The 19,222-nt window shown below is 40.0% G+C and overlaps 1 protein-coding gene and 1 pseudogene across 11 annotated transcripts in view; one reads left to right on the top strand and one right to left on the bottom strand.

Moving 5' to 3' along the window:
• The window catches only part of Hfm1 (helicase for meiosis 1), an 87,399-nt gene extending 70,119 nt beyond the window's left edge, over window positions 1-17,280 (top strand). For all 11 annotated transcript variants that reach the window (XM_031337159.1, XM_031337152.1, XM_031337155.1 and 8 more), the window contains 7 exons: window positions 1,461-1,540; window positions 3,276-3,379; window positions 9,374-9,613; window positions 11,749-11,836; window positions 15,464-15,575; window positions 15,661-15,812; window positions 16,704-17,280. In XM_031337159.1, coding sequence (XP_031193019.1) covers window positions 1,461-1,540; window positions 3,276-3,379; window positions 9,374-9,613; window positions 11,749-11,836; window positions 15,464-15,575; window positions 15,661-15,812; window positions 16,704-16,773 — 846 coding nt within the window. In that variant the 3' untranslated portion in view covers window positions 16,774-17,280. The remainder of the gene's footprint in view (window positions 1-1,460; window positions 1,541-3,275; window positions 3,380-9,373; window positions 9,614-11,748; window positions 11,837-15,463; window positions 15,576-15,660; window positions 15,813-16,703) is intronic.
• Window positions 6,887-7,470, bottom strand: LOC116068050 (annotated as a pseudogene).
• Window positions 17,281-19,222: the final 1,942 nt, after the last annotated feature.

Raw genomic sequence — 19,222 nt, 5'->3', positions numbered from 1 at the left:
TCCCAAGTGCTGGGACTAAAGGTGTGCGCCACCACCGTCCAGCTTAAAAGATTTTTAAAAATAGGAACATGGTATGATGGTTTGTATATGTTTGGGCCAGGGAGTGACATTATTAGAAGGTGTGGCCTTGTTGGAGTAGGTATGGCAGTGTGGGTATGGGCTTTAAGACCATCATCCTAGCTAGCAGGCTTCAGATGAAGATGTAGAACTCTCAGCTCCTCCTGAACCATGCCTGCCTGGATGCTGCCATGTTCTCACCTTGATAACGGACTGACCCTCTGAACCTGTAAGCCAGCCATGATTAAATGTTGTCCTTATGAGAATCTCCTTGGTCATGGTGTCTATTCAGCAGTAAAACACTAACTAAGACACATGGAAACTCATTAGATTGTTTTGCAGGAATTGAAGCAAATGGTGGTAATCTAGGATGGTTGGGTAGGCAATGGAGAAGTGACTAGGCTTCAAACGTTACTTCATTGGTTGTGAGGGTAAGGTGAAAGAAGCGGTCAAAGTCTGTGCCCATCTTTCTGGCTTGATCAGCTGGGAGAAAAGCTGGGCCTATCTAGAGCAGGAGAGTGAAGGGCAATCAAGTTGAGGAAGACAGAATAGACTTGACTTAGGAAATACTAGATTTAGGGCTGGAAGTAGTAAAGTGCTCAGTGGTTTAGTGCTTGCCTAAAGTATGTGTACTAATTACTTTTCTATTGATGTCACTAGTTACTTTTCTATTGATGTCATAAAAATCCATGACTAAGGCAACTTACAGAATGGATTTATGGTTCTAGAAGATGAGTTAATATGGGGGTAGGTGTGGCAGCAGGCAGTAGGCATGGCAGCTGGAGCAGAAACTAAGGGCCCACATCTTGAACTGCACATATGAAGCAGAGAGTACAACATGAAATGGCGAGATTCTTTAAACTCTCAAAGCCTACCTCCAGTGGTGTACTTCCTCCAGCAAGGCCACACATTGTAAAACTTCTCAAATAATGCCACCAGCTGGGAATGAAGTGTTGAAATACATGAGCCTTGGGGGCATTCTCATCTGAATTCTGAGTTCAATTTTCAAATACCATACCACATAAAACAAGATATCCACATAAAGGTTCCTAGAGGCAGTTAGCTACACCTAGAAGTCAGAAGAGAAAGGGAATGAAATAGAAATAGAATTTGAGAGTCATCTGTAGAAATGTGGTAATATAAGGCATGGAAGTCAAAAGATCTTTCTGATAGTATATCATATATTAGAGAGTGAGAAGAGAAGGATTAGTAAAAACAAACAAAAACCATGAAAACAATTTTTTTTAAGAAGGGTCTGAGAAGAATATTTGAGTTGAGAACTAGCCCAAGACTCTCCTATTTCTAGGCTTTATTTACCTGCAATAACTTTACTATTTGGTTTATTTGTGAAAGTGATAGTTGAACTTGGAATAACATTTTTTTTTTTTTTTTTTTACTCACAGATACAAATGAACAAGTCTCAAAATGTGGATCTTAGAGAGTTTGGTTTTACTCCAAGGCCTTCCCTTTCCAGTGTATCAAGGTACAAACACAATGTTAATATCTAAGGCAAAGTGCTCATTTAAATGCTGCCTTTCCAGATAGCCACCTATTCAAGGGGAGTTAGCCACTCCCTACTCAGTGAAAATCACTGTATAATACAGCAACACTATCATAAGGGTTTTAGTATTTCATGTTACCATTTCTTGAATCTCCTCTTTCCTAGGAAACCACCCATCCCTTATGTCATCCCCTGGTTCTCAGCTTTCTAAGAGACAGGAGGTGCTTTACAAGGAAGCTCATGTTGGTATACCCAGTCTAATCTTTCCCCGTAGGTGCTCATTCCATATTAATAATACCTTAGATTTGAAAATTACCTTATAATTTGAAATTTTGCTTGTACAATATATCTTTTAACATTCATAACAACCTGGCTCCTAAAATAATGTTATCACATGCTATTTTATATTGTTTATTAACTGGTTGATGCTGTGAAACAGTACCTTGGTATGTAGCCCAGGCTGGCCTTGAGTTAATTATATAGTCTAGACTCGTCTCATACTCATCATCCTATTGCCTTAACTTCTCAGGTGCTGAGATTATATTTGTATACCTCAGTACATGATATTTATTTAATTTCATTAATAAAAATCTAAACCTCATATTTCCAGTTAATAATCAGAAGATCTCAGATGATAGATAATTCATTGTTCTTTTTTTTTTTAAGATTTATGAGTACACTATAATTGTACAGATGGCTGTGAGCCATCATGTGTGTGGCTGCTCTCCCTCCCCACTCGCCCCACTCCACCCCACTCGCCCCAGCCTGCTCACTCTGGCGTAATTCACTGTAGCTGTCTTCAGATGCACCAGAAGTGGGCATCAGATCTCTTCTGGTGGTTATGAGCCACCATGTGGTTGCTGGGATCCAAACTCAGGACCTTCAGAAGAGCAGTCAGTGCTCTTACCCTCTGAGCCATCTCACCAAGCCCCATTGTTCTTTTCTTATATCATGATGCAAAGAATAGAATATTGTATATATAATTTACCATTCAGCTTAGAACACTCCTTACTGCATTTTAAGCTTATCTTTTATTCTTGACAGTTTAACCCTTGCGTAGAGTGAATTTCAGTACCTTCACTTCCTATCCCCTCTCACCCATGCCTCTTCTCCCACTGAACACTCTTTCCCTCTTGCCCTCTCTGACTTTCATATTTCTGTGTGAGATCTACTGCTTTAATTTGGATCCTTAGCATGCGCATGGACAGGAGCTATTTACTGGAGCACAGGCAATTTGCCAGTGCCTGCCTCACTGAAGAAAGTGACACTCCTGGTCAGCATTAACTGTCAACGTCTCTCAGGGAGGGCTCAGATAGGAGAACTGTAACAGCTAGGATGACATTCTATTTATACACCAACCATTATAGAGCAAGAGCTGACCAATCAGAAGTCTAGATCCCTGCACTACTCCAGAGATCTTTACTTCTGCTATCAAACTGACAGTAGCCTTATCAGATTTCTGAAGACTATGATGATGGCATATATCCACTGGGGCATGTAACGATGACCCAGCACTAGGGTGAGTAAAGATGACCCAGCACTGGGGCGTGTAAAAATGACTCAGTATTGGCCTCTTCCTTTTCTGCCCAAGCTAATTACAGTTCATCACAGAATTGTGAAGTGAATAAACCATGCTTTTTTATTTATATGAATAAGTAGTTTCCAAGGCCAAATTCATTACACTTCCTTTTTTATCATTTTGTTTATCTTCATAAAGGTCAGAATATTTAAACATCCCTGAATTACCAATATTAGAACAGAAGAATCAGCATGAAATCTATGGAAACGTTCAACAGGGACCATCTGAATATCGTGACAAAGGTAAGCTGCTGTTGGTATTGAGTAGTGAGGGAATTTGATATTGCTAAGGTTAACAAGTTGTTTAACTGAAAACCCAACATCTAAAATGATTATGAATATTAACTAACAACAGTTTTCTCTTGGGTTATTGAACCAATTTCTAATTTTTTAGGTTAATCAAATTGTCTTGCTCTATACCAAAGATTTTTTAAAGTTTCTTCCACACAAAGTGCTGATTATTTAAAGATATTGTGAGAAAGAACTGGAAAAATTAGAAATTCTTGTGTTAATGAAGTATTAAACTGAGGAATATTTTTCAGAAATTTAAATAATTTTATGGATTTGAAATTATTACAGTTTGATAAAATACTTGTGTGACCTTGGAAAAATTGTTTAACCTCCTTGGGTCTTAGCCTGACCTTTAAATGAAAGTACTGGGGGCCAGTAAAATGGCTTAGTGGGTAAAAGTGCGTGTTGCCAAGCCTAATGCCCTATCTCCAGAGTCTACATGGTGGAAAGACAGACTCCACTCCTGCATGTTGTCCTCTGACTTCCACATCCACACTGTGGCATGTGACACACATGCAAGGATGCAGGCACGCACACATACACATTCACAATAGTAATTTGAGAGGCACAGAAATTTTGTAGTCTAGATTTGCTGTTTATCTGTGCCTGTCATTTAAAATGTAGCAATGCATATGAATTCTTTAGCACTTTTATTTTGGGTTCTCTTGTTACTAGTGTTATTTCCCTGGTTCATGATGTGTTGAGGTAATGAAAGGTAACCTGACCCTAAGCCTGTGTTCAGGTGGCTATATGTAATGTAAATACAACTGTGAGCTTTGGAGCTTCCTGAGAACATCTTCACACCCAGCACTGACTTTGTCATTTTTTTTTTTTTTTTTTTTTTGGTTTTTCGAGACAGGGTTTCTCTCTGTAACCCCGGCTGTCCTGGTACTCACTATGTAGACCAGGCTGGCCTCGAACTCGGAAATCCGCCTGCCTCCGCCTCCCAAGTGCTAGGATTAAAGGCGTGCGCCACCACCGCCCGGCTTGACTTTGTCATTTTTGATGCTTTATGTTTCCTTTATCACAGTTTAAGATGCTAAAGTCGTTGTATATGCAGCCCAGTGGTACACTGCTTGCCTAGCAACATACTAGATTTGATCCCAACATATCAAAACAAATAAATAAACAGATAACTAGAGATAATATGGACAAGAGCATCTGCTACCTCTCATGACCTCCACTGGCTTCAATGTGGAATCAGAAGTTTCATAATCTCACTGGGATGATTAGAGAACTTATCCAAGTAATTATTACAAAATAGGAAGCTCACACTCTCAGCCTTTTTAATCTTTTTTCAACCCACAGCCCTCTGATTTGTTTCTTCCCTATACTGCCACACTGTTCTCTGTTCTTTTTATACACAGCTGCTAGCTCTCCTACATGCCTGTAGTCTCTCACTTTACTCCCTTTCCACTCATCCTAAACTCCGATTATAGGATGACACAAAAGCCTCATCTAGATACCTGACCCCAGTAACATCTGTGCTCTTGCTCTACAGTGGGTGCTCTGTCTCTTCTTTCACTTAAGGAAGGAGCCATGTGTAAGATAGAGAAGCTGACATGATCTAGAAACAGTCTTCCTGGGCCCATCTTTTGAGTCTGCCATTCACTATAACCCCTCATAGTATACTTACCTACTTCATCTCAGTGCACCTACCTGATCATTTTAGACATCTTAGGATTAAATGAGATAATGCTTATAAAATTCATAAAGTAATATCTAGTGTTATTAATGGTAGCAATTAATATATTTACTATAAATTTTCACAGATTAGACTTTATTGTCAGAACATATGTTAAGTTTTGAGAATGTTTTAAGAAAAACATGGCAATTTTATTATCTGTATTCCAGTTTCACAAAGAGAAGAAGAAAAAAAGTATTAGAAATTATATGAGAAAGCATTTTGAATAATAAAATTTAATTTGGAAGGGACCTTTGTGCAGTTTCTCATTTTACAGTAAAGAAAGCCAAGATTCCAAGAGATTAAATGACTCGCCCAAAATCACATACCTAATTAATAGCAGGGCCAGAAATAGATTCCATATCTCCTGATTCCCAGTCCAAGCCATTTCTAGAAAATGAAATTGACTTTTAGTTATCAGTAGAAAATTGAGTGTTGAACTTACAGTGTATGAACTTTGTCAGTTCTTCACCATCTCATCTCACCTCACCTGACTCATATATTTTTCTGATTTTGCATCTATCATTAACCCTCTATTAGTCTCAAAAAAATTATTTTTTTCTTCCACTAAAGCTTAACCTGAATTCTGTGTAATCATACTTTCCCTGGGGATTTAAAAGGCCAGTTATTCCTCTTCTCTATCCAATATTTTCATTGTCTGCTTTTCTGGTTTTGGTTTGGTTTTTTTTGAGAAAATATCCATCCACATACCCTGCCTCCCTTAGAACTGTCATCCATCCTGCCTTCCCCCTTGCTCCTGGTGCATCTGCTGCTCACGTACACTGTCTGCTCGTCTCCTCTGAGCGTAGAAATATACTTAAGCATTGCCTTCTTCAGCCACAGCTAGCTCCCATCTCGCTAATCATGACCTGTGTGATAAATGACTTGACATTCTACACAAGGGACTTACACAAAAAGGTAAGTGGTTATCCATATATACACTAGAAGTCCAAGTAGGTATTTGGCTTTAATCTTGGCTAAATCCAGGCACTCAAATGATCCCATCAGACCTCTGGATTTCACTGAATCTTTTAGCTATGTTTCTTGTTAATTGCTTCACTTATTAAATAGGCTTACTTACATGGCAAGCCCTCCAATTTTTTTTGTTTTGTTTTTTGTTTTATATTTGGTTTTTGGCTTTTGGTTTTTGAAGACAGGGTTTCTCTGTGTAGCCCTGGCTGTCCTGGAACTCACTCTGTAGAACAGCCTGGCTCCAAACTCAGAAATCTGCCTGCCTCTGCCTCCCAAGTGCTGGGATTAAAGGTGTACACCACCACCGCCCAGCCAGCCCTCCTAATTTTTAATCTTTTCAGTTTAACAACCTCAGTAAAAAAAGATAGTTTTCTCTGGTAGTTGTACAGACTTGAATTCATTCTAATTAATCTACTTTGAGTAATGTAGTCACTTGGATAAATCTGTGGGGAGTGGACATTCTGTCCCTGTAGCCCCAGGGAAAGCAGGGTACCACAAACAACAACCTCACAGGCATCACCCAGGATGACAACGGAAAGGAGAGATGCTTCTACTGATAGAGAGTTCAGCATGCCAGAAAGATGGTGGTGGGGAGATGATAGTGATGGTGATGGTGACGATGATGATGATAGTAAATCATAGACTTCTGTGGTCTCTGTATGTGTATCTTGCTTTCTTATCAAACTGAAAAGTATCGAGAGAACAATTTACATTTGCTTATTTCCATTTTATCACTATTCCCTCACTAAAACTGAGTTTCTTTTTGTTGTTGTTGTTGTTGTTGTTGTTGTTGTTGTTGTTGTCTTATGTCACTTTATTGAGAGAGAAAACACTTGGGCCCACACTTAATAAGACCAGACTAGCACCATGTTTCTATGTGGAAGCCTGGTTTCTCAGCTCAGAGGCAGGGTCTCCAGCCCCCACAGCCTGGTTTTCAGAGATGGTCCCATGGGGCAAGTCTATGTACTTGCAGGCAGAACCTCGGGACAGATGGACTGGGTAACGTTGGCAGTTGGTATCCATTTTGGAGATTACTGCTTGAGGTAAATCCACATGACAACGGGCTACTAATGCTACCAGGTAGATGAGGATATCACTAAGCTCCTCTTGAAGGGCTGCTCTCTCCTTTGGCAGCCATGCTTGAGGACCAGGCTCTACATCAGACTTCCACTAGAAGAGTTCTACCAGCTTGCCCACTTCTCCCACCAAGGCTAGGAGCAGGTTCCAAGGCTGGTGGAACTGCTCCCAGTCCCGCTGGGCAGCAAACTCTGCATGGAGACGTCGGATGTCCTCAAGCGTGTGCTCCCAGCTGAATCTGAACGTGGTGGGCAGCAACAGAGTCTTCTTCCCCTCCATTACCGTGCTCACCGTCACCAGTGGTGGACATTCCACCCTAAAATTGAATTTCTTTATCATTACTTTGAGACAGCTCTTCTTGGGCCCTGGAGTGAATTAAGCACTCCATTCAGTGAGAGCTCTCTGAAAGACTTGACACTTCTGTTCTGGCCTGCGGAAAGCCTCTGTGGTTCAGTGGGTCGCTCACATCTCAGACTTGTCTTCTTGCTGGTGTCTCATGTATCCATCCCCTCTGCCTCTGCCTCCCTGCTCCCACTCTCCTCTTCTGCTTCCTGTTCCTATCTCCCACTTCCTCTCACTATATATCCTTTCCTAAGCCACATCTTAAATCACCAGCTAACTCCTGATAATTTTTAAGTTTGTCTTTTTCTAACTACAAATCCATTCCATAACCACCGTCCTGGGTATAGCTGCCTCAGTTAGCAGTGCCCACATCTAAACTCTGGTCATTTGTGCTGCATTCTGTTGCTTCTCTTTTTCCTTAAATTGGTGTGTGACTCTTCTGAGCTGCTAATGGGAGAGAAAGGATGCTTCTAAATCTCACTCTACACCTAACTCGGCATATACCCGTGTGTCTGTGTCATACCGAGTGTGCTTATCTGCTCTCTCACCTGTGGTTCTTACTGATCCTCAGGCTTTAACACTCATCTCCAGGCATTGTTTCAATAACTTTCTCACACATTGCCTGCTCCAGTCTGTTATTCTCCAATCCATAAATATTCCAAGTAATCAAACAGCATCTGACCGTGCAGTCTTCATGTGAGAGCATCTTCAGTGGTTGTCTTTGATAATAAGAAAAGAAAGATCTTAAGGTGGCAATTACTTTGGCATTGTCTAACCCATGCCTGCCTGTGCAGCTCCAGTGAGTCCTTTTTTCTCTTCCTCTGTGCTCCAGAAATCCTGAGGTCTCCTAGCTCCTGCCTGCTCTGGTCTGTCAGGCTGCTATTCTTAGAATATCTTTCCTGCTCCACAGCCATGGCTCTATCAAACTGAGAGAGCTACAGTTCCAAATACCAAGCAATTTACATGGTTTGGATCTTAAAGAGGTCTTTTCCATTCTAACTGTTCTTCTTGCTGCACTTGCATGGACTCTTACACTACTTCTGTTTTTAGTGTATGACCTACTGCGTGTGACAACACACAGAAGTGTAAATGGGGACCATAGCTGTAGGCTCAGCTGATAGATGAAGAGCGCAGCACATTCGAGTGAGAAGGCCTTAGAGGAATACTGCTTCAGGCTCACACTGTCTTACGAGAGATTCTTTTTAAATTTTCAGAAATCTTTCAAACACTGTTAAACTGCTAGTAGATTTTATACTAAGCATCTTAATGATAATTTAAAATAAATTCCAGTCAAATAAATTATGTTAAAAACAAAGATGATAGTGCTGAAAAACTAAACTTCCTGATATACTATATGCTGCTATTATCTGTGTTCTTGACATATTTCAGTATGGGAAATACTGTGGAGTGGGGCTGCCACAAAGTTATTTATAGTAGGGATTAAAATCCATTAAAATTATGGGGCTGGTAAGATGGCTTAGTGGGTAAATGAGCTTGTGGTGGCAAGTCTAGAGGCCTGAGTTCAATCCTCAGGATATACATAAAGTAGAAGGAGAAAATCGACTCCACAAAGTTGTGCTCTGCCTTCCACCAGTGCACTGGGGCATGTGCACCCTCATGCACATATCACACACAGAGACTCAGTGAAAATGATAATAAAATTAATCTATCTAAAATTAAATCTCATGAACCTCTTAGTACCTGTAATCCAGTAAATAGAATTGTCTGAGCAGTATACCCAGTAGTGGACATGGTGCTTTTGAAAATTGCTGCTCAACATCCAACTGAAGGGTGTTTCTCATACATCAGTTTAAGAGGATATGTGCCTTTGTGCTTTAACAAGTGCCTACACTCTTGTACACACATAACAGCTTTTCCTGGATGGAACTATTGTACAACTTCAAGTGAAAAGCCCCCTCAAACAGTGATGTTCAGCAGATATGCTAGTACACCTGGGAACCACAGAGTTGCAAATGCAGATAAAAGCAAGTCTTCAGAAATTTCGGATGTGGACTTAGAGCTGGGAAATGATGTCTGGGACGACTTTGATGACGAAAGCTTAATAGAAGTTATGAGCTTTTCAGCTGATGCTGAGAAGATGGCTGTGTCAGGTAAACTGCATGTTTTCATAAGGCAATTTCATTGGAAAGGCTTTGAATAGTTTTATTTTGGTCCCTGAGACTCTCTCTTTTTTTTTAAAACCTTTTTGTATATGTTTGTTGAAGTAAGATTCTAATTATTCACAAACCTAGAAAAAAGAAATGCCTCTTCCATAAAGAGTGTTTTCCCTCTGAGGGCAAAGGCCAAGGTTACTTCCTATTGGTGGCATGAGAAACAAGGTGAATTTTTCTTTCTTACTCTATTTCTCCTCTCTTTTTAATTTTTAAAAAGTATTTCATCTTATATGTCTGAGCGTATAGCCTGTATGCTGTGCAGCACATGCATGCAGTGCACACAGAGGCCAGAAGAGGGTGTCTGATCCCCTGGAACTGGTGTCGTGGATGGACTGAGCTGCCATGTGGGTGCTGGGAATCAAACCAGTGTCCTTTGGAGGAGCAGCCAGTGCTAGTGCTCTTAACCATAGAGCCGTCCCTCCTGACTCTTTCAACAGCCCTAATAAATCTAGGCTGTTTATTAGACAGACTATCCTGGTTTCCATTCTGAATTCACCTAGGGTCTCTGTGAAGGACAAAGGTGTTATGTTTTTATTCATCTGCTTTCAAGGAAAGAGAATTGCCTGACTTCTAGTGGAAGTCCTCACTTTTGGGTATAAAAAATAAGTAAGAAGGCTAGTGTTGTCTGTTTTGGAAGGTGTGTTTAAACCAGACATAAAGCCAAAACCATGACACAGATAATGAGTTACACACAGCTTTGCTCTGATTGCTAAAACATGTCACTGAAACTCTTACTAGTCATTTGACTAGAGGGAAAAAATGATGATGTGCTTGCCATATGGACAGACAGAGAAACCAGTTCCTCAGGATGAAGAACACTCTCCCCCCACAGTTGCCAATCCATTCTACTGCAAGCATCAGATAAAACACATCAGAACAGAAGGCAACAGCCACAGGAACCACTTAGAAGTTAAAATGCTATTGTCTTGGGATCTCATACTCTCTCAGGAAGATCAGAACCTGATCACTTACACAGAACAGACCTAGAAATCTATGATGTGGTCACTAAGCACATTTCTTCTATCATTGAACAACTGCTAACCCCTAACTGAACACTGTTGCTATGTCCTGCAAGGTAGAAGGCGGTGTGTGCTGACCCTGAGGTGATCTACCCTATGCAGGCTTAGCTTTGTCACTAAGAAAACCTTTCCCCATGTGTCAAGTATTCTAAACAATTACTTTGAGACCATTAAAAAGGCTGAATAAATTTCAATTTGGTCATATATCTGAATTTAAAAACTAAGTCAATGCTGATAAGTTGAAGACCTTTAAACATAGTGGCTAAAAACTGTGTGTTTTATAGTTTTATTTTCTTAGCTTTTTGTCTTATGTTTTCTGTGTAAATCAGTTTTGATTATGGAGAATTACCTATTGTGTTGTCTAGTCCTTCGTCAACTTAACACAGGCTAGAGTCATCCGGGAAGAGGAAGCTCCACCCGAGAAAGGGCTTTCTCAGACAGTCTGTGGAAGCGTTTTCCTAATGATTGATTTAGGAAGGCCCAGTCCTCTGTGGGCATTGCCATCCATGGAAAGGTGGCCGGAGGCTTGACATAAAACAGCAAACTAAGTAAGCCATGGCAAGCAGCCCAGTAGCACTGTTGCTTCCTGGTCTGTACTTCAGTTCCTACCTCCAGGCTTCCACCCTAACTTCCCTTTGTGATGATAAGCTATAAATTGAAACAAACCCTTTCCTCCCCAGATTTCTTTTGGTCATGGAATTTTATCACAGCAATCAAAAGCAAATTAGGACTTATATCGCTTCCTTTAATTTTTTTTTCTAATTTCTGTTTTTTATTATGGCTTTACCAGCTGACTAAGAAACTTATGCCCAAATTTTATGTGAGTCCTAGGGAAGCCAAACGCAGTCCTCAGCCTGCACAGAAAGCACTTTACCTACCTACCAGCCCGCCTCCTCAGCCTGCACAGAAAGCACTTTACCTACCAGCCCGCCTCCTCAGCCCTGCACTTCCTTCTAAACAGTCCTGCTTAGAGAGATGCCTTGAGAAACTTGGACAGCACGTCTGTTAGCTGCCAACTGGCATTTCACTTCAAAATGTTCTCTCCTCTTGCAGGATTTGGAGACACTCATGATTCAAGTCTTGGCAGAAGTAAGCTACCCTTCCAAAAGTCAAGCAACTTCCAAAGAAACAACTCAAACAGGCAAGCTTCAGACCTTGAGTGTGTAACTCCTAGAACCTTATATCCTCTTGAAACATAATTGGACATGGGGCTCAGGCCATTAGGTGTCAGAGAATCTGAGTGTATTAACCAACCCGAATTTCCTAGCATTAGAAGTTTCTTTCTTGAAGTGCTGTCATCAAATCACTTGCATCCGAACTATCTAGCAGTGCTCATTAAAGGTCTGGATTCTTGTCCCACATTGGACCCACTGAGTCATGGTTTCTAGGGTGGAACCCAGAAACTTTATAGTTTACAAACAAGTGGGAAAGAGGTGAATAGGTATTCTAGGTTTGAGTGTCTTTTTTTAAGAAAAGGACATATGTTTAAGCAGTCAAGCCATGCCCAAGGATTGTTGATGTATGTTTTGTGTGGCCATGGGAGTAAGGATGAAATTGTAGTGTGTAAGGGCCTTAATTGCTGCAATAAGTACTACATTTCATTCTCAAACTCAAGAGCCTTCAGAAGACTATCTCAATAAAAGAAAAACATTACTCAGCTGTAGCTAGTTATTGCTGTCTACAAAATATAGTTTAGTGTTGGCAGATAATATGATTAGTCAAGGGAAGTTAGGAATGAGACACTCTATGGGATGTTTCATGGTCTTTAAATTTTGACATCTAGTTCAAGAAATCAACATACTTGGCATCACCTCCATCAAAGCACAACAACAGTTATCTATAGACCAGGACTAGCTTAGGGGCTCCAGTGACTCACCTCCATGACAGATGAGGCAGGTACTCACTTTAGTCAGTGAAGACTCAGCCCAGCACTGATGGGGAGGAAGTTAGAGTCAGATTCTTCAGGCCTCTCAGGCCTCTCAGGCCTCTCAGGCCTCTCAGGCCTCTCAGGCATGTGGCTGTGAGGAAGCTGATTGGGGGAAGGCGCTTGCCACTAAGCCAGGTGACCTGAGCTTGATCTTCAGAATCTGCATACTGGAAGAAAGGTGACAACTTCCACAATTTGTCCTTTGACCTACACACACGCACATGTGCAGAATCTCAGAGAGATTTAATTTGATAATTAATGAAATAAGATAATGGAAAAGTGGAAAGAATACATAGCAACTAGATATAGGGAGATATTTCTGAGAATACAGGAATATGAGATTTGGGAAAGAAAAAAATCATCTCAGAAGTGTTCAGTTTGAAGCAGTTTTGCCAAAGTGCAAAGTGCATGTGGAAATAAGATTTGATTAGAAATCAAGGCAGAGAGGAATTTTGTCCAGAAGACAAAAAAATGCTGACAGCATCTATTCGGAGCTACATAAATGATCACATAGTGATGATGAGCATTAGGCCCACAGGACCTCAGACTCCAGAGAACTGCAGACATCAGCACCTTGCTCATATGTTACTGGTTTTCTGCCACTGGGCCTTAGAGCACCATTCTCACCACTAGCAAGGTGCTCACAGGCCTGCCAAGGCAGCTCCACTGACCAGCCTGTGCACCTAAGGTGCTCCCACTGACCAGCCTGTGCACCCAAGGTGCTCCCACTGACCAGCCTGTGCACCTAAGGTGCTCCCACTGACCAGCCTGTGCACCTAAGGTGCTCCCACTGACCAGCCTGTGCACCTAAGGTGCTCCCACTGACCAGCCTGTGCACCCAAGGTGCTCCCACTGACCAGCCTGTGCACCCAAGGTGCTCCCACTGACCAGCCTGTGCACCCAAGGTGCTCCCACTGACCAGCCTGTATACCCAAGGTGTTCCCACTGACCAGCCTGTACACCCAAGGTGCTCCCACTGACCAGCCTGTGCACCCAAGGTGCTCCCACTGACCAGCCTGTGCACCCAAGGTGCTCCCACTGACCAGCCTGTGCACCCAAGGTGCTCCCATTGAACAGCCTGTGCACCTAAGGTGCTCTGGGTTTTGGTCTCCTCCACCATCTAGCAGCCTTTTAAAGTTGTTGTCCTCTTATCCCTTTCACTTATTGATTCTGAGTCTGAGTCAGATAGAAAGAACAGAGGCAGCAAAAGAAAACAAACTTGTGGGTAGGAACAGACAGAAAAAGCATGAAAACCATCTTTTACACCATGCATTTCATAAACTACAGAAGATAGATTGTTTAAAATGCATGCTCACAAGAAGCCCATGAAAAACACTATCAGAAGTTGCTCCATTAGAGAAGGCCCATAAGAGCTGAGGATCTGGTGTGCCTTCAAAACCTGTAATTGTGTATGTAAATATATAAACACAGCTATATAATGTGTAAGTATATAACCCACACACATTGTGTGTGTGTGTGTGTTTGTGTGTGTGTACATGCACACGTGTGCCTGTGGAAGCCACACAACAATCTTAGGCTCATTCCTCAGGCACAGTCCATATTACTATCATTATTTTCTTGTGTCTGAGTATCTGTGTGAGCATACATGTACATTGGTTAGGAATGTGTTAAGCACACGCAGGCCAGAAGAGACTATCACTGTCCTCTCACCGTCCCTGAGCCTGAGCCTCAGGATTTCTTGACTACACTGGAAGCCTGAAAGCACCTGTGATCCTCTTACTGAAGCCCTACTCAGAGCGGGAGCTAGATGTGTAGGGGGCACCTGACTTGTTCTGTGGCTCCTGGAGTCCTAACTCCAGTCCTCAGGACTGTACAACATTCACTCTTCAGTGCTGAGCTGTTTCTCTGGTCTATGTTGTTATTGGTGGTGGTAGTTGTTTGCTTGGGGTTTGTTTGTTTGTTTTTGAGATAGGATCTCTCACTGGTCGGGTTCTTAAGTAGACCAGACTAGCTCCCTGGCTGCCAGGACCACCTGCCTCCATTTCCCCACACAGAGTTCCATGCACGCATCATGTTTTTACCTAGGCTCTAGAGCTCAAAAGGGCCAAGCACTTACAACACAAGCTCTTCATCAACAAAGCTATTTTCATACATAGTCAGTTTCTGTGTTAGATAATACCTCACTGATGGCTTGTTTACAACTTCATATCTAGCTTCTAGTGTGATGTATGGCACATAGTAGTGAATAATGAATATGTTCTCATATGAATTTAATAAAAAGTTATGAAGTCTTGTATGTATATGTATGCATATGAAGGACTGTGGTACCTATGTGAATCCAGAATACAGAAAGGAGGATAAAGGTTAAGTGGTGGGAGTTTAGAAAAGATTTACAGGTTTCTCGGTTATAGAAAATCAAGCATAATCCTGATCTTAAAGGAAATTGAATTTCTTAAATAAGACTCTAATCTGGAATGTGTAAATTGGGTTTGTTCTTAAGGATGTGGTCTCAGCACTCAGGCAGGCAGATCTATATGAGTTGAGGCCAGCCTGGTCTACACAGGGATTCCAAGACAGCCAGAGCTACATAGTGACACTCTGTTTCAAAAGAAGAAGGGGTGGGGAGGAGAAGGAAGAGGAAGAGAAGGAGGAGGAGGAAGAGGATGAGGACAAGGAAGAAGAAATACCAAGTTCTCAATGAGTATAGAAAACAATATCAACTTTTTTGTAATAAATGGTCTTTATATTGTTCATAGAGTAACTATTAATAAACTTTATATTAAACTTTGTATTCTTTGCAGAGTAACTATTAATGTAGAACAGTAACAGTTTGGTTTTCGTGTTTGTCCTATTTTATAAATAATTAATTTTAACTTGTAGCTTTGTTTTATCACCTGAGAAGCCAGATGTCTATTTACCAGATTGCCCCATGTCCAACTTTGGGCCGTCCTGTGCTGCAGAGTTCCCTCAACAAGCTGGGAATGCAAGTCTTGTAAGCCACGAACTTTTGTTTTTATTTCAAACTTTGCTTGAATACTTAGCTTTCAGTGATTGCTGCTTTTTAAATTAAAACGTAGGTCAGTTTCCAAGAGAGCAGACAGCCAACTCTCTCACCAGTGATTGAGAGGGTGAGCTTTACCCACGCTAAGGAAATACCACACTCTCCCAATTTTAAGGAAGTGGATATTTTTATTGGCAACGGTGGCTCTAAAAAGGAAATTGATCTTAGGTAAGAGCTCTTTAAATACATTTAATGCCTTTACTAGCAAAATTTTTACAAAGAAATTCAGTATTCTTTTTGGTTCATTTCAAAGATTGTGTGTGTGTGTGTGTGTGTGTGTGTGTGTGTGTGTGTGTGTGTGTGTGTGAGAGAGAGTGTAGGATAGTCCTTCTGGAGCTGGGGTTACAGGCAGTTTTGAGCCTCCTGATATGAGTGCTGGCTTTGGACTTTGGAAGAGTACTACAATGCTCTTAACCACTGAGCCATTTCTCCAGATCCTCCTTTGTTCAAAGATCAAACAACCCTTTATTTAAAACATGGAAATTTTAGATCTCCTGAGAACTGAGGATCCTTAAAGCCATTAATATTAGGTGTACTGATTTTTAAAACATATGTTTAATGCTATTACTTATAAAACATCGAGTTTGTAAAGGAGCTTTTACTTGTTTAAATGAGAATGGTTTATTAACAGAATAAACGGTAGTGTCATTGGAGAAATACAAATGAAATCAGGTAATTTATAGAAGCTCAGGTTGTGTTTTACTTAATTAGCTCTTCACAGCTCAACAGGTTCAATGTCACAATAGTAATAAATGTCATCAGCACCCCATTGCTGGCCATTCCTGAGAGGGAATCTCTGCTCCCGTTTCTCTCTCCTTAGAAAGGCCAAGCTTAGAAACCTGCTTATGCTTTTACTGAGCAGTATTATATCCCAATGTGTTTAAAAAATAAGAGATCTGTTCCTTACACTTTACAGCTTACAGCCTGTTGTTTTTTTTACCCACTAACAAGGTTACTGTGCTTGCTGTATTAATCTCACACTGACTTTCAAGTGTAACTATACTGTAATGTTAAATTGTTTACAAAAAAATCACTTTTATATTTATCTTTTCTCTCCAGTAAGTATTATCCTGTTGATGCAGCTGAAGAAATGAAGGCCCTTCTGGGAATATTTAATGGCATTTTCTAAGGAAAAAATATAGTTAATAAGGCAAAGTATAAATATGTGTAATGACTAAAAATGCTTTTTATTTTTAAAGATAATTGATAATTGTTCAAAGTTTTTCTCTTAAGTTTGATTCATTCCTTGACTTTCTTATAACAAAATATATGGACTGATATATTTTTATTTTTATTGTAATTTCTGTAAGAATGGTTTTGTCTCAGTAAACTGATAATTAAATTATCATCATAAATAATTTGTTATTAAACCAACTTTTAATAGAAACTTATATTTCATTGTTATATTTTCTTAAGAAACTTATCTGAGAAAGTAAAATAACACTGTCAGTGAGCATGTGTATCTGTTAGCATGGTTCTTATGTGTCCTGTCAGTGAGCATGTGTACATAGTGCATCTGTTAGTATATTCTTGTGTGCTCTGTTCTGTTGCTCACTCTTCTGGGTTTTTAAGAATCAAGTAGCCTTTGAATCTGTTCTTTCATTTTGAGCAGTAATAAATGAAATGCTAATTAGTGTGCATTGTTGTTTTATTTACATTGTTTTTCTTTTTTAAGGTATTTTCTTTATTTATATGTATGTGTGTGGTCCTACATGAGTTCATTTTATTCCATGTGAGTGCAGGACCTCACAGAAGACAGATCATTCCCTAGAACTGTATGAGATGCAGGTAGTTGTAAGCTGTCTTGTGGGTGCTGGGAACTGAACCTGGATCCTCTGCAAGAGCAGGAAGTGCTCTTAATCATTAAGCCATTTCTCCAGCCATATTGACTTTACTTTTCAGTTCTATGAGATCTGAGACTGTTAGGATATCTTTCCTATAACAAAAAGGTATTTTCTATTTTTTACTGTAAGTCTTATCTCAAGTTTATTTATTGAGAAGTAAGAGTTTAGGTTCATTTCCTTCTTTTTTTGTTTGCTTGTCTTTGTTTTTTATTTTTGTCTTTGTTTTTGTTTATAGAACATGATTATAATATTTTCAGCTGTTGATATTCAACAAACAGAATAATTATTTTAAGATATATTTCATTGTTATGTCTCCCTTTTCATTTCTGATCTTGTTAATTACGATACTGTCTCTGTGCCCTCTAGTTAGTCTGGCGAAGGGTTTATCTATCTTGTTGATTTTCTCAAAGAACCAGCTCCTGGATTTGTTGAATCTTTGTATAGTTCTCTTTGTTTCTATTTGGTTCTGTTATTTCCTGCCCTTGGGTATATTTGGTTCTTTTTGTTCCAGAGCTTTCAGGTGTGCTGTCAAGCTACTAGTGTAAGTTCTCTTCAGTTTCTTTTTGGAGGCACTTAGAGCTATGAGTTTTCCTCCTACCACTGCTTTCATTTTGTCCCATAAGTTTTGGTATGATATGTCTTCATTTTCATTAAATTCTAAAAAGCTTTTAATTTCTTTCTTTATTTCTTTCTTGACCAAGTTATCATTGAGTAGAGTGTTGTTCAGCTTCCATGTGTATGTGGGCTTTCCATTGTTTTTGTTGGTATTTAAGACTAGCCTTAGTCTGTGATGATCTGATAGCATGCATGGATTTATTTCAATCTTCTTGTATCTTCTGTGACCTGTTTTGTGACCAATTATATGGTCAGTTTTGGAGAAGGTACCATGAGGTGCTAAGAAGAAGGTATATTCTTTTGCTTTAAGATAAAATATTCTATAAATATCTGTTAGATCCATTTGGTCCATAACTTTTGTTAGTTTCACTGTGTCTCTGTTTAGTTTCTGTTTCCATGATCTGTCCATTGCTGAGAGTGGGATGTTGTAGTCTCCCACTATTATTGCGTGGGGTGCAATGTGTGCTTTGAGCTTTAGTAAAGTTTCTTTTATGAATGTGGGTGCCTTTGCATTTGGAGCACAGATGTTCAGAATTGAGAGTTCATCTTGGTAGATTTTTCCTTTGACCAGTATGAAGTATCCTTCCTTATCCTTTGTGACAACTTTTGGTTGAAAGTTGATTTTATTCTATATTAGAATGGCTACTCCAACTTGCTTCTTAGGACCATTTGCTTGAAAAATTGTTTTCCAGCCTTTTACTCTGAGGTGTGTTTCCTATAGGCAGCAAAATGCTGGGTCCTGTTTACGTATCCAGTCTGTTAGTCTATGTCTTTTTGGGGCAATTGAGTCCATTGATGTTAAGAGATATTAAGGAAAAATGATTGTTACTTCCTGTTATTTTTGTTGTTAGAGGTGGAATTATGTTTGTGTGGCTATCTTCTTTTGGGTTTGTTGAAAGATTACTTTCTTGCTTTTTCTAGGGTATAGTTTCCCTCCTTGTATTGATGTTTTCTATCTATTATCCTTTGTAAGGCTGGATTTGTGGAAAGATATTGGGTAAAATTGGCTTTGTCATGGAATATCTTGGTTTCTCCGTCTATGGTAATTGAGAGTTTTGCTGGGTATAGTATCCTGGGCTGGCATTTGTGTTCTCTTAGGGTACTGCTTTTAAAATTCTT

The sequence above is a fragment of the Mastomys coucha genome, unplaced genomic scaffold, assembly GCF_008632895.1.
Source record: "Mastomys coucha isolate ucsf_1 unplaced genomic scaffold, UCSF_Mcou_1 pScaffold22, whole genome shotgun sequence".
Taxonomy (NCBI): domain Eukaryota; kingdom Metazoa; phylum Chordata; class Mammalia; order Rodentia; family Muridae; genus Mastomys; species Mastomys coucha.
This window is presented reverse-complemented; position numbering and strand designations above follow the sequence as displayed.